This window comes from Nuphar pumila, chromosome 7 (genome assembly GCF_984573655.1).
Source record: "Nuphar pumila chromosome 7, dmNupPumi1.hap1.1, whole genome shotgun sequence".
In the NCBI taxonomy this organism is placed as follows: Eukaryota; Viridiplantae; Streptophyta; class Magnoliopsida; order Nymphaeales; family Nymphaeaceae; genus Nuphar; species Nuphar pumila.
In genome coordinates, this window is record NC_143255.1 from 102,981,867 (window position 1) to 102,997,666 (window position 15,800).

General features: G+C 38.4%; 1 protein-coding gene across 1 annotated transcript; it reads left to right on the forward strand.

Moving 5' to 3' along the window:
• Positions 1-885: 885 nt before the first annotated feature.
• On the forward strand, positions 886-13,694 carry LOC149832695 (putative protein phosphatase 2C 43). Its single transcript, XM_090014666.1, has 4 exons — positions 886-1,438; positions 9,437-9,801; positions 12,572-12,808; positions 13,254-13,694. Exons 1-4 carry the CDS (start codon positions 1,147-1,149, stop codon positions 13,518-13,520), a joined length of 1,161 nt encoding a protein of 386 aa, XP_089870792.1. The 5' UTR covers positions 886-1,146; the 3' UTR covers positions 13,521-13,694.
• The last annotated feature ends 2,106 nt before the right edge of the window (positions 13,695-15,800 follow it).

Below are 15,800 nucleotides of genomic sequence, written 5' to 3' on the forward strand. Positions count from 1 at the left end.
ATGACTTTTGTTGACCTCCACCGTAGTTGCTTTCAAAGACATCAGTTTCATCGACAAATCCATCAATGTGTCCTTCACTTCAATCACGATTTTTGTGACGTTCTTCTCTTGACGGCTTCTTAATATATCACAAGATCGAGATCTTGCACTGATACCACTTTGATGCAAATCAAATTCTCAATTTGCGAAAAAAAACACCACATTATGCTACTCCTATGCACAAGATTCAAAAGAAAATAGAAAAATAACAAGTTTAATTATCCAACTCCCTCCCTTCAAAAGCCCCATAACAAGTATTTATAGAAAAAACAAGAAACTTTACCCTACATCAAATCTTGGATAAGATCCAAATATTCAAACGAATTAAAAGAATCCAAATCTAAAATGCAACTACGGATCATATTAATTGGATCCCTTTTCGCTAGATCCATCAGATTCAATCACCCTTTGTTCCACTTTTTCTTGCTTTTCGCTCGAGTTGGATTTGGCTCTGGATCCACGATTGCATGAAAAATCTTGGTTGAAAAAAAAAGAAAATTACATGGAATTGTCGATCTCGTGAAGACTTATCTAAAAATTTTTTTTGCGAGTTAATATCATTGATAAATTGGCTGCAAGTTTAATTCATCATGAATAAGAACTTTTGATTGATGAATTGAACCATGAGGATTTGAGTTTGGTTCGGAACTTAGATAAGAGGGATCCGACCCGAACCGCATGGCAAGAACTGGATCCGATCCGGTTCGGTCGTGCTGCAAAAAGTCGGAAGCTTTGCACCGCACCGCACGGCACGTAGTGGCAGAAACGTCGCTCCGAAACAAGAACGAAGGCATTATAGTAATTCTTGACTCCCTATAAATATATATTAAGTACCCAGTACCCACCCACTAAGAGCAAAAAAAGGCAAAAAGGTGGAAAACCGCGTCCTTCCTCTTCGCCCTTTCGTCTCTTTCCCTTCCTTTTTTTCTTCCTCTGCAATCTCCGGCCGGTCTCCGGCGAAACCCTACCGGATAAACGAATCAATCCGGCGTCCTCTCGATCGCATACTCGTCTTTCGGGCGCTCCTTCCTCGTTAGGTCGCTGGCTCGATCTCGGGCGTCGTCGGTCGCCGCCGGGAACAGGCGAATTGCCGCGAGGAGATGAGGGATGTTTTCATGGCTGGCGAAATTCGCGGTGGCCTGCATCCGGCCGGTTCTTATCTACGCGCGTTCGAGCAAGGATGAGGAGGATCGCGACGACGTACTCCTCTGGCACCGGGATCTCTGCCGCCACTCCGCTGGGGAGTTCTCGTTCGCGGTCGTCCAGGCGAACGAGTGCATCGAGGACCACAGCCAGGTTGAGACCGGGTCCGCCGGGACGTTTGTCGGGGTATATGACGGGCACGGCGGCCCTGATGCCTCCCGCTTCATCTCGGATCACTTGTTCCCCCATCTCATGAGTGAGCCCAAAACATTTTCTCCCTTTTTAGTAATTCCTTTGTTTTTAAACGTGCTTTTGTTTCATAACTGTTGTGCTTGTCTTCTAGTTTGTGATTAAGTTTCGATGATAACAAATTTCCTTGTTTTCATAATCTTTAAATTCAAAGGGAGAACTTCAGATTATAGGTCAAGCCAGTTTATGGTAAAACAAGTATGTTCTTGGTGATAATGTGCCAGATTTTGCAACATAATAACTATTCATTGATTGAAGTTTCCTATTAAGCAAAACGCATGCCTAGATGATTTGGTATTCTGCAAGATGATTAATAAAAGTCATGCAAGTGCCTCCTCTTATCACAGCAACTGTCTGGGGCGATTCAGATAATTTCGATGTCAATTTGTGGATTATTAGTGCGTTGGTCGTTATCTATATGTGGTACTCTTGGGAGTCCGGAATGCTAGAGGCAAACGTGGCTTCTTATGGAAACTGCTGAAGTAATCAATATAATAGATTTCTCAACCCAACCATAAGGAAGCTACCTGAACATGTACTTGCTCTGGGTTCTTTTGCATGTAACACTCCTGGAAATCTACGCAGAGGAAGGTACTCTTTGCATCTAGATGATGCGTGGATAATAGATGAATAGCCGTAGCCTTAATTTATGTGTGAGACACAGTTGCATGTGCAAATTCTCATAGTTGAGACCGTATTATGGAGGTCTTGTGGCCACCTGCTCGACTTTATATTTCTGCAGTATTGCATTTGCACGAATCTTGATAGCCCATATTCTGTTTTGTTTGGTTTCTTGTGAAGAGCTTGAGAGTCCCATTATGCAAACATTATAAGGAGCATGACTCACTTGTCTACTTGGGTATCTAGCACTATGGTCCATGACACAGGTTGACCATTTTGGGAATGATTTAGCAGAAGAACCGAAGGATGGTTGCCCAAGACTGATTGTTCATCATAATCACCTGTAAGGGGTTTTGCAGTTCTACTGCTAGAAAAGGTTTCATTGTATAGTGGTGTATAGGGGACAATTCAGACTTATCAAATAGAAGGATGGAGTTATGGTGAAAATGAGCAGGTATTTTGGAGATTTTGGTTTAGAGAGGCAATAGCCCAACACTTAAAGGGATCCAGGGATATGGTACAAGAGATTCTTATTCAACAATAGAATTTCTCCTTCTTGTCGAGAAACAAATTGTTATTTAAGTATCTAGGATGAACTGGTGCATATACTGTGACCACAAAATTAGTGAACCATCAACTTGAGCATAGAGGGTGGAGGAATAGGTTGAAAGGTATGCTGATCATAAGATGATATGTTTGTACTATATAAAACAAGGTTGTAAAAAATGTATCATAACCAGTATCGGTTGGGATCAAAATAAGATGCGTATCATATCGTAGAAAATCTCATTTCCACTATTTTTTTTTAAATCTAAAAATTCCAAAAAATAAAAAATCATAGAATACTAGAAAAAATTTATATTTATACAATAAGATTAACTAAAGACATGTACATTAGTATAATTAAAGATATGTACGAAGGAGTAGTAACCAATGTCCACACTTGTGGAGGGGTGACAACCAATTTTCCTATAGCGGTTGGGTTACATCAAGGATCTGCATTAAGCCCTTTCCTATTTGCTATAGTGATGGATGAGCTTACGAGATCAATTCAAGAAAATGTGTCGTGGTATATGTTGTTTGCTGATGATATTGTTTTGATTGATGAGTCTAGATCTGGGGTTAATGCTAAGTTAGAATTATGGAGACATACATTGGAAGCAAGAGGTTTTAAGTTGAATAAGAGTAAGACAGAATATATGGAATGTCGGTTTAGTAAGCAACGAAGTAGTGATGGGAGTGTAGTGAAGCTTGGTGAGCAAGAAATACTGGTAGATGACTGTTTCAAATATTTGGGATCTATCATTCAAAAGTATAGAGAAATTAATGGAGATGTAAATCATAGGATAAAGGTTGGGTGGATGAAATGAAAAAGTGCAACTGGAGTGTTGTGCGATCGTAGAATGCCATTGCGGTTGAAGGGAAAGTTTTATAGGACGACAATTAGGCCCGCTTTACTATATGGTACGGAATGTTGGGCTGCCAAGAGACATCATATTCAAAAAATGAGTGTAGCTAAGATGCGTATGCTTAGATGGATGTGTGGAAATACAATAAAAGATAAGATTCGAAACGAGGAGATACGTAAGAAGGTAGGCACTGCATCCATTGAAAATAAGATGAGAGAGAATCGTTTACGGTGGTTTGGACATATTTGGCGAAGGCCTAATGATGCTCCAGTTAAAAGGATGGAGAAATGAGAAAATATATTAGCTAAAAGAGGTCGGGGTAGGCCTAAGAAGACTTGGATGGAGATGATAAGAAAGGATATGAATGCTTTGAACCTCACCGAGGACATGACATTAGATAGAAATGATTGGAGGAGAAGGATTCATGTGGAAGACCCAGAATGATTTTCTTTTTTGGTTCATATCGCCGACCCCAATTGTTTTGGGATGAAGGCGTAGTAGTTGTTGTTGTAAGATTAACTAAAGATAGACAATGTCATTAAACATTCATGATTCAACTAAACATAGATGTCTATCATCAGTCATGTCACAATCAACTAAATATAGATTTTGTTACACACAAGTTTTATGACAAAATATACAAAACAACTTCAATCATCTTCACTATCAAATATCTCACTTTCTGCATTAGTGATACGTCTTGTTGTGGGCCTTGTGGATCTTCATTTGGTTGTGCAGCTACGACCTTTGCATGTGCCACTCGCTCCCTTAATCTAATATTCATATTTTAAATTTCTTCTATATCAACACGTATCTCACCTATTGCCTCATCCGTAGCCAATGGTTATCGCGTCGTTCTTCCACCAACCATTGCAATATTCTCTTTCATGTGGTGCAAGCTTCTGTAAATCAGTAAATGATAAAAACTACATCTCAAAGACACATGCCCTCTATGACCGTCAGGAATCTTACAATATTGCCGCACTGGCTCATCATCGTGTGGGGGACATTGAGCCATTAGCAAATCTAATCATTACAAATACAATAAGTTAAAACAAAATAACGCTACATTCAAAAGCCAAAAGGTTTTTATAACTCTTTGCAAAAGTTAAAAATACAATTTTTAGTTACAGAATGCCATGCTGAGAAAAAAGACAAACAAGCTAGAGTTCAGAAACATATGCTTATATATAAAAGTCTTCACTGTTCAGTGTCAGACTTTAGCTCAATGATTTTATCCGTTTAGTAGCATGAGATGATGATGGGTTATCTTTATCTTCTAAATCAAGGACCACCTCTAGCAATTTTACGTTGGTAATTGCTGCATGTTCTCGTGTTTTTTTATCATCTTTGATAATACTAGTAAGAAGCTCAGTTCAGCACGAATATCAGCGAAAATGCAATGGGTATGTAATTTCATGGTGGAGTTGCTATGCCTCACAACATGACTTTTAAATCTCTTTCATGCATTACAAAACCACAAAAGTTACACTTAACTACTTTCAATGGGGACCCCAAGTTAACTAGCGGATAGTATTTCAATACGAGATCCTTTGGGAGGCATTCTCCAAGACATCTACCCTCCTCCATTGACCTCTTAGGTCATTTACTACTAAATTTAATCACCACAAAGGTGTAAAACAATGCTCAATAACAAACTTATAGATGAATTTTGAGTTCGAAGGACACAAAAAATGAGATTAAAGGTAAGAAATAAGAATGACGAAATATTTTCTAAAACATCAAGAAAAAAATAGGTTATCCTCCTTCAACTTCAATCATACACAAATGAAGAAAGAATGAAGATTTTTTACCTTATCTCACTTCCTTGAGTGAAAATGCACTCTTACGATAGAAAACCACAAAAAACCTCTCTCTTGCTCAAAAGTTGAGTTTCACAACGCTTTCAAGCCTTTTAGGGTGTGTGGGTTTCCCTCTAATGACCTCTACATAAATGAGAAAATCGGCCCTAAAGAGGTCTTTAAAACCCAAAATTCAAAAAGTAACTTTTGGTTTTTTTAAAATCACGCCAAAGGTGTATCATACAATACACACTCATATCACAATATGAGTGTGTATCGAATCGTTTTGCCTGATAGTAACGATACATATCGTACACTTAAAACAATGATATAAAACAAGATACAAGTGACAAGATTGAAAGGATTTAGTATGAGATTTCACAATAGAAGGTTGTTCCTAGAGGAATTGAATGTATTGAATAAACATGCACTTTCATGCAATTCCAATACAACAAAGCTGAGACATAATGATTTCATCCCTTTTGTGGTTCATTGTAACCAAGAAGTGTATGGTAAACAGTCTAGCATGTATGTTTGCTGTGTTGAACCTTGGAGCTTGAACAATACATGCTCTCCCAAGCATATTAAGATGAAAATGTTTTGGAGCACATATTACAAGTAGTTGAGTGGAGAAAACCCACCGGTTGAGTTGATCCCATAGATGTCTGCTAGAACGGCATCCCCAAACTCATGAGGGAAGGATGCAAGAACATTTTTAGGATATGCTAGGATTGAAACCAACTCAGCCGATTTTTTGGGTCCATTATATCATGATCTTTTCTTTTAAGACAAGAAATATATCATGATGTTAATTCTTTTGCACACCAGCGTTGTTAAAAGCATGCCTCAAGGCACAAAAGGCGCCCCTCGCCTTGAGGTGAGGCCCTTTGTGCATCAAGGTGCCAGCCTAAGGCGTGATAATAATAATAATAATAATAATAATAATAATAATAATAATAATAATAATAATAATAATAATAATAATAATAATCAGAATAAGAGGAAGAGGAAGAGGAAGAGGAAGAGGAAGAAGAAACATTTTTTTATTTATTTGTAAATTTAGATATTTTTTATAGTTTTTTTTAAGTTTTCAAAACAAAATTTTGAGGCTTACGCCTCGCCTCAGTTTTTGGTGGAGCGCCTCGCTTTGCCTCAATGCTTTTCACAACATTGTTGCACACCTAACAACACATGCCCTTTCATGTAGTTTTGAAATGATCCTATCTAGCAAGCATTGTCTTCTATCACTTGCAATCCGTGACCCAACTTCAAGTTTTGGGGTCTTTCCACTTCTTGGAATCTTTTCTTTCCCTTTTGGGGGGAGGGTAAGGGGTTCGTTGTGGTTGGATAGTAATACTTCTTGAGATCTTCTATGAGATTTGATTATGCAATTTGGATGGTAATTTGAACCAAATTCTTTCATTTGTTTATTGCACACAAGTTACTATATGCTTTTGAATATTAGCTTGAAGCTAAGCGTTAATCTATTGGCATTAAGGACTAGAGATGTGTACAGGCTTGGCTCAAATTCTTGGCATGTACAATTTTGGCTCGCTCAAGCAAGTATGTCTACAGACTCGGTCCGAGGTTTAGGCTCAACTCGAGCTCGTCCTTTTTCGCAGGATGCACATGATCGGGATCGAGTCGGGCTTGGCATGTACATTCTCGGCTCACCCCAAAAAAAAGATGTACATGCTCATCCCGAGCCTAAACCGAGCTTACTTGAGCTTGTATGTGCCGAGCCAGGGTCAGTGTTTCACATTGAGCACAACGGACCGAGCTGGCTCGGGCTCAGAGAGAGAGAGAGAGAGAGAGAGAGAGAGAGAGACTTTCTTCTTCTCCTTGTTCTTCATCTTCCTCCCCGAGCGAGAAAGGGGAAGAGAGAGAGAGAGCGAGAAAGGGGCGGGTTGGGGTGGGGCTCGAGACGGTGGTGAGGCTCGAGAAGTGGCGAGATGGAGCGGGCTGAGTCCGAAATACTCGTAAAACGAACTGAGCCTTATCAGGCCTACCGAGCTTTATTGAAATCGGTAGGCCGATCAAGCTCGGCTCGTTTGCTCGGTTCGAGCCTCAAAGCTAGTACAAGCTCGGCTCATTTACGGCCCGAGCCGAGCCCGAGCCAGCTCGACTCATTGTGCATCCTTATTAAGGACCATATTTTGAATTACATTTGAGATAATAAATGTATCAAGACCAAGGACTGCAATTTCTATATTCTGACATTTAGATAGTTTTAGTGATGACATTTTTAAATGCAGGGATGTTGTGCCAGTCTTAGTTGAAAAAAAGGTTGATAAATCTTGATCATTTGGTGCTAAGTTTTTATCCCCTTGAGGCACATTGAGCAGGTCCCATTGGACAATTAACTTGACACTTTTCATTCCTCTACCTTGTAAAAGTAACTCTGGTATCTTCTGGAAAACTGTGTCCTGTCATATGTTGGAACTTCTCTAGATATGATTTCTGTTTGCAAACTTAAGAGAATCAGATCAAACACCATAGTCATCAACTATGTCACAGGGATTCGGCTAGCAGGGTGCCGCACCCGCGTCGACGCGACGCGGGTGCGGTCAAACCTGACCCTGGGTGCGGTCAATGCACCCAGGGTCATTTTGGTCCAATTTTTCGGACTTAAATTTTTTTTTTGCCAAGATTTTTTTAAATATATGTCACAGGGATTCTCCAACTAGGTGCTGCACCCGCACCCGATGTGGTCAACCTGATCCTGGGTGCAGTCAACGCACCCAGGGTCATTTATGTCCAACTTTTGGACTATATATATATATATATATATATATACACACACCCGTTTTTTTTGGAAGTGCCGCATCCCTGCACCCGCACCCATGTGACATAGGTCATCAAGTTCTTATTGAAGCTTTGTTTGAAGATTCTCCCACTCAATCTTTATACCTTTTCATTTTCTCAAAAGGATCCAGTTTAAAATGAACTAAATGAGGTAATTTTGATGATCATACTTTGTTGAGCATGGTATTGGATCGATGAAATGAGTGGCTGGGTCGATGAGACATGTTCATCCTCTGATATAACTTGTATATTATAGCAACTTGTGCTAGGATTTCTGATTATCAATTTAGGTCGGTACTGCCTTGCCATATTTTTGCAAGGTCAGCTCCATTCTCGTTGCTTTGTGGCAGAGTTGATCAGCTAAAACAAACCTTGATGAAGTGAGCCTGTATTAGGGGTGTCAATGGGTCGGACCCTGCTAAAATGGGTGGGTCCAAACCCAGATCTGACAAAGTGATGCGGGTATCGGACCCGGATTCAGGTCCAGCTGGATTTTTCATAGAAAAAACCTTACCTGGATCCCATAAGATTTACATAAACCAGACCATGTCCATACCTGATAAAATAATATTTTTTAAAGTTTTTTACATTTAAATTGCGGATCTTAATCGGAATACCTGGGTTTGGTATAAAATTTTATAAACCATACCTGACCAATTTAATAATCGGACCTCATGGATCCGACCCGACTAGTTAATCAGACCCCTTTCTTTGTAACCAAACCCTGACCCTATAGGATCTGGTACGGGTTAGGATCGGGTCATACCCGATCCGTTGACACCCTTAGCCTCTATGTTGTGGTTTTCAAAACTTGGTAGGTTAAAATGAAACCTGACTCTGATTCATGTATTCAGTTAGTTAGGATTAAGTTGTCTCAACTGACTTTGGTCACCCAAGAAGAGGACTTCTGCCCGTTTTCTCTTCATTTATTTTCTGGATTTTACATGTGGAAAATTGAAGAAATGACTGAAAATTGGTCACTTTCTTGTTTGCCAGAAGTGCACTAATCTTATGAAACTGATATCAGGAGTATGTTTAAGCTAGTAAGAAGATTGCTGAGTAGCTTTTTGTAGCATCCCAAATGAATGTTATGCCTTCTCCTGGTATGTGCACAATCTCATTGTCCAAAAACTGGTTTCTTCTAAATAAAACATGTATATCACATCTTTATGGTCGGATCTATAAAAAAACTCAAAAAAATGTGGAAAATATAGTGCTCTGAACTGAATAGTATAATAATCTTGGATCCATTTTTTTTTCATTCTGTTGCTTCAAATGGTTTCATTTTCTTTGTTATGTCATTAGTTTTTTTGAAGTGTTATTTATCATGAAAGGTCTTTGTTAATATCTGTAGGCTGTGTATTACAGGAATTGCTCAAGAAAATGGGACAATAAGTGAAGATGTTCTTCGAAATGCATTTTCTGCCACTGAAGCTGGATTTCTTACTCTTGTCCGTCGAACCATGGAAATAAAGCCATTGATTTCAGCCATTGGATCCTGTTGTTTGGTTGGGGTTATATGGGATAGAACACTATATGTTGCAAATCTTGGTGATTCACGTGCAGTTATTGGTTGTTTAGGTAGGTCTGGTAATATTATTGCTGAACAGTTGACTAGAGATCATAATGCAAGCATGGAGGAAGTTAGACAGGAGTTGAGATCCTTGCATCCTGATGATTCACAAATTGTTGTTCTAAAGAATGGAGTATGGCGTGTCAAAGGCATCATTCAGGTTTGTTTTTTCTTTCCCCCTCCTTTTGTATTGTAGAATATATTAAATCATGGGTTAGCTCTAGGATGGTTCTCTTTCTACTATGTGTGTGAGTTGAGTACAGGGCATTTGTTATGCCTTTCCAAACTCATCCTGGACATGGCTTCATTGTGGCTACTTGGAAGTTGAAAATGGGTTGACATGTTGTATCATGAGGTTCATGGGATATGTTTTCTTGGTTGAATCATTTTTCCTCTGTAAATGTTGTTGCTGGTTAGAATTATATTGTATTTTTATTGTATGACAGACTATTATTTTTTTTACAATAAAAATATTTCTATTTGACATGCTTAAAGTAGGGTTTTGGGCTAGGTTTTGAGCTTACTAATCTACTGACAAGTCTAATGCTTGGTATGACCTTTTGGGATTCTACTCTGGCTGACACCCAAGTAGAAGCTGAAAGTGCAGTCCATGGGGGCTGATTACCAACATATGTATGTTTAGAAGAATACTTTATTTGGTGAAAAGATTGTCATGATCTATCAATGATTTAAGTGGAATATTTGATCTTGATTTATGGCTTCTAGAGGGTTACACTGGTGCAGTCTTGACCACTAATTCTCAAAAAAGGCTATCTTGATATTCAGTTGCTTAATCCAAATATATCAACTGTCCAAGATCATGATAATCTTATCTTATGGGTCCATTCAACTTTTTTAAGACTAATCAAAGGGATGTTATCAATATATTAGATAATATATGAATGATAGGTTACACACTATTGGAAATGTGCATCTTCACACAGTGTGTGCCATCTTAGTTTTAATATGATCTGGTAACTATATCAAAACATGGCAAGGACTTATTTTTTCAATGCTCCTTAACATATTGTTTTTTATATTTTTTATTCTATTTGTTTACTAATTTTATCACTTCCTGCGTTTTGGATTAATTTTCGTTGTTACATGAGAGGGTTGTTTTGTGTATGTGTAGGTTTAGATGCAAATCGAGCAAAAGCTTTAGGCAAGCTTCTTGTATAGTTTGTGTTACTACTACTCAAACAGTTTTTTTTTTTCATTTGAAGGCAGCATTTTATTCATTTGGGCAAGTAATATTAAGCAGTAAGGATAAAATGCTAGCATCCTTACTTAGCTAATTCTCAAGTATGTCAGTGATAGATGCAAATGCTAAAAAGGGTTAACATATACAAATCAACTTTGAAAATTCAAGCTTGCCTGTAGACAGGAAGTGAAATGGCCAGGGAAAAACTCTATATAGAAAAGAATTACTATGAAATATATTTTCGTTAGCACTTCTGCATCTCTGAGTATGTCAAAGCAAGATCATCAAGTTCACTTTGGAAGAACTGCAACCCTGGAACTTCCCAACATTTGGTTAAGTTGGGTGATCAAAGATGTTAAGAGATGAATGCCATTGATTTCTGATTAATGTATTTTCTTCAAGGTTGCCAGACTGGAAAGCGGAAGTGAGACACTTTAAAATTTCTAAGAAGTGAGAAGCGATAATTGATTTGGAAGTGAAAGGGCAATCAAAACAAAACAAGCATTGAACTGGGAGTAAAATGAGAATTGAACCAGAAACAAGCTGGTGATCAATCTGGAAGTGAGAATGGAATCATATGAGAAGAAAAATAAGAAAGTAACAAGTAAAAATAACAATTGAACCAAAAGCAAAACAAGGAACTAAAAGTAAAAATGATCAAGAAACAAATATCTGAATATTTATGACACCATCAGCTTGATCTTCATCATAGTGACAAACGTTTTAAACGGCAATTTCTCATTTTTCAAAAACTCGCAAGAAATTGAAATTTTTTCATAAATCTCGCATTTTTTTCGGCAAAATCTTGGCAATACAAAAATAAATTAAAAAATATACAATTTATTTTTTATAAAAAAATATTAATAAAAAATATTTTAAAATAAAAAGACATGCTTTTTCGTGATAAATAGCTGTTTAAAACGTAAATATCGCGTTTAAATCGCGGTATTTATGTTTTTTCATAAATCTCGCGATATTTTGAAAATCTTGCGAGAAATTGCCGTTTTAAATTTTCAGGCAATTTCTTGCGATATTATCGCGAGATTTTCATAATCTCGCTATATTTGTCACTATGATCTTCATCTGATAACTTTTGACAGAAAGGTGAATTGTTTTTCTGGATAACCTGGAAAAAACTGCCTCGCTCACCAAGCTCATTAGCGTAAAACCCCAGTTCCCCCTTGCCCACCAGGGAAGTATACCCATCTTTGGCCTCACGGTAGAAAGATGACACACTCCTAGGTTTCAAACTTGTTATGTTTACAAGTGGCCCCTACCAGATGAGCAGAGTGATATTAATGGAGAGAGCTTTGAAATGCTTAGGTGCTGTGTATGCGTGCCATGTTAGGAGGATCATCATTTTACTAAGAGTACTCCACTGCTCCTGTACTTTTTGCAAGTGACATTCCTATAGTACAGCCACATGAACAATAAGAGATTGGCAAGTGCCGATTGGCTGAGAACATGGAATCCTGAGTCCTAGTGACGTGTTCATTTATTGGCAACTGCGGCCACTATCTTCCCCTTTGTACCATTTTTTTGTGGATTTGTTTTTTTGCTTGTGCATGTATATCTCTGAATACACTATTCTCGTAATAATCATGTTTTTGTAGTAGTTGTAAGTTATGCTCATTGTGCTACTGGTAGTAAAGAAATGCCTGATCTTATTTCTTTTTTTCTGACACTGGTGTACAGTCACTTATCTATTTGCACTCTTTGGGACCTTTAGGTTTCTAAATCTATTGGGGATGCATATCTTAAGAGGCCAGAGTTCATTCTTGATCCATCATTCTCTCGCTTCCAACTCACAGAACCACTCTGCCGACCTGTGTTATCTGCTGAACCATCCATTTATACCAGAGTTATAAGACCTCAAGATAAATTTTTGATATTTGCGTCGGATGGCCTATGGGAACAACTGACGAACCAGGAAGCTGCTGAAATTGTGCACACTTACCCTCGGAAAGTAAGTATGTACTGCTTATAGTAAATGCTTGATTGGCCTGTATTTGGTTGTTGATTTCATCTCCTTGTTCTGACTGGAGAAAATCAACTTGAGTGGTATATCACATGGATACTCCATTTTAATTCTCACTCAGTATCCCCTTATATGTTATGACATATTGGACATGGCTGTATCCCCGTATCCACAACCATATCCATGTGTTGGCTTGAGCTGCAGCTGCAGACTTAGTCTTTCTAGTTCATCAAGTTGAGTTTAGTGAACTGGTGCCTTAAACCACTCAGGCAGACTTGGTCCAAGTTGGCCGATTCATTGTCCTCTATCTGCGTTTAATTTGCTTAAGACAGTGACTCTTCCTCATGCACCTGGCCCAAGTTAACTACGGCGGCCAACCTACTTGTAATTTACAATGTTCTGAGTTTTGCCTTTTGGTATTTGAATATGATAGGGAATTGCAAGGAGGCTTGTCAGAACAGCTTTGCAAATAGCGGCTAGGAAGAGGGAAATGAGGTATCCAGATCTGAAGAAGGTTGACAAAGGTATTCGGCGCTTCTTCCATGATGATATAACTGTTGTTGTGTTATTCATAGATCATGAGTTGCTCGGAAAAGATGTTGCCTTACCAGGTCTCTCAGTGAGAGGATTTGTCAACTCAGTTGGATCCTCGGATTTCTCTGTATTGGAAGGAATTAATAGGCATGGGAATGTTCTGTGAGGGCATCCCAGAAGGTGGTGGCTCGTAACTTGTAAGGCTCATTCTACATGGATTGCAGCTGTCATTTTTTCATTTCAAGTGTAGGCTTTCCCCCTGTTCATCTTGCAATATACAGTTTATTTGATGTCTCAATGATAGTATTCACATTTCAACGGTTTCCCTCTTTCTTTTTGCGGACACATGCATCTGTGGATTCATTTGTAAATGCGTGCCACTCATGCTTATGGTTGTGTAAGTGTGTGCGGCCATATTCATGTCTCTGTGTCTGAGAGTGCACGCCCTGGATGAACGTTAGAACATGTACAGGTGTGAGCTTTCATACGATTGATGTCTTTGAAGAAACTTGAGAGTTGCGTGTCGGGGTGCTTGGAGTCTTATAAGTTACAGAGGAAAGCCGCACAGGCACTCCCACTAGTGCACATGATGGCCTGAAGATCTGTTGGCTGTTTGTGTTTCTGCAATAACATTCCATCCTTTCTTGAATAAATCACCATCAGCTTTGCCTGTTGGAAACATTCAATTTCTCTTCACAGCGGACCTCTCTTAGCCTTTTAGTTTTTTGGTGACAGTTTTTGTGTTTGTTGGTTCTCAGTGGTCTGGATGATGTTCGCTGACTCTTTGTAGCTCCTGATGGTTTGCTTTTTTGAGCTATTCCTTTTGAACTGACAACATTTGTGCATGTCAAGGAGACATCATCTACACCTTTGGATTCTATTGCTGATGCTGGTCCTTCTCATTCAGCTTTTTCAAAAGGCTGCTTATGGTGATAAGGAGCTAGCAATGTTTTGATGATACTTTTGTCTGAGAGTTGCAGGCAAAGTTCTGAAAAGGGTTTTGGTAGAAGTAAACTATGAAGAAACGGTGAAACCTGAAATCTCTCTCTCTCTCTCTCTCTCTCTCTCTCTCTCTATATATATATATATATATATATATATATATATATATATATATATATATATATATATATATATATATATATATGAGTTGGTGAGCCTGTGGACGGAGGGGTTAGATGCGATGCTAGTGCGATCTAACATTGCAGCACTTCCACCAATGGGGGCTCAGCTTGTCTGGCAAGAGCAGTTAGTGCACGTTGGGACGTCACAAGTTCGAACCCCAAATGGTATTATTGTATTACTGGTAGGGGTCTGCCTAACCTCAGCTTTCTCTGTCAAAAAACATTGACGCACTTCCCCCTCATCTGTGCCCGTCATTTGCTTGGAATTCTCCTTGTACTTTGCCTACGCTTTGCTGGGCCAATGAAAGATGTTTTCAGGGTCCTTATTTTTCATTGTTTTTGCACATCCCTACTAATTGACAGCGCCAAAACTACAGACCCATACTAGCATCCAACACTGACTCTGAAAATGATTGCCTGATCACAAAGCAAAGCTGCCAAGATATAGGAAGACTGGAATATGTAAAACTAGTATGACCAAAAATTTTCATAAGTTTTTTTTGCAAATTTAATCCGGTCGATGCATTCAGCGTGGTCCAATTTGCTTGGAATCAACTATTGGATCATCATAATTGGATCAAGAAATGTGACTTTGTATGCTTAAATATTTACAAAAATTTTGAGCCATTGATTTTCAAGCTTTAAAAGATCCTTCTTATACATCGTATTTGTTAAGAATATCGGTGCATACCAGTTTACATATTTTGCTGGTTTATAGATTCCATTTACCCATACATATGGTTTGGCAGTATATGCAGTCTATTTGTTAAGAATCTACACTTGGATAATGTCTTTTTTTTAAATATTTATGACTTTTCAAGTCTTGAGTGTTTATAATTTATTTTTGCCATCGACATTCAAACCTTATAAAACCTATCATATGTCAAAATATTGCTATAAAAGAAACCACATATATCACATTTGATTGTCAGATTTTCAGAAAAAAAAAATAAAAATTCCTGAAAATCTCCATTCGTAGTAGTTCGCACCTACACCCAATTCTATATATAAGATGAGCATGGTAATTGCCCATCCATCTCATTTAACACTATTTATGCTACGCTATTCATGGTTGAGGCAAGGGGTACCTAGGTTAACATTATCGAAGAAGTCAGTGGCATCTCCTCGGCATTTAAGTTTTTTAATGACAGAGAAATCACTGATCTTTCGGACATCCCTGTTAGGGGGGAGAGGTGTCACATTGACCGTGCCTAATCAATCTTCTAAACATTGTGCCACACTTTTTAATACTATCTAGGCGTTCACCATAAGGTTGTTTTTCTTGTCCTTCAATTCATCTGAGTTTTTCTCTCTAAAATCAG

Coding starts and splice junctions, on each gene's coding strand:
- LOC149832695 (XM_090014666.1), top strand. CDS start 1,147: ATGTTTTCATGGCTGGCGAAATTCGCGGTGGCCTGCATCCGGCCGGTT. Junction 9,802..12,571: donor GTGTCAAAGGCATCATTCAG/GTTTGTTTTTTC, acceptor TGGGACCTTTAG/GTTTCTAAATCTATTGGGGA. Junction 12,809..13,253: donor TGCACACTTACCCTCGGAAA/GTAAGTATGTAC, acceptor TGAATATGATAG/GGAATTGCAAGGAGGCTTGT.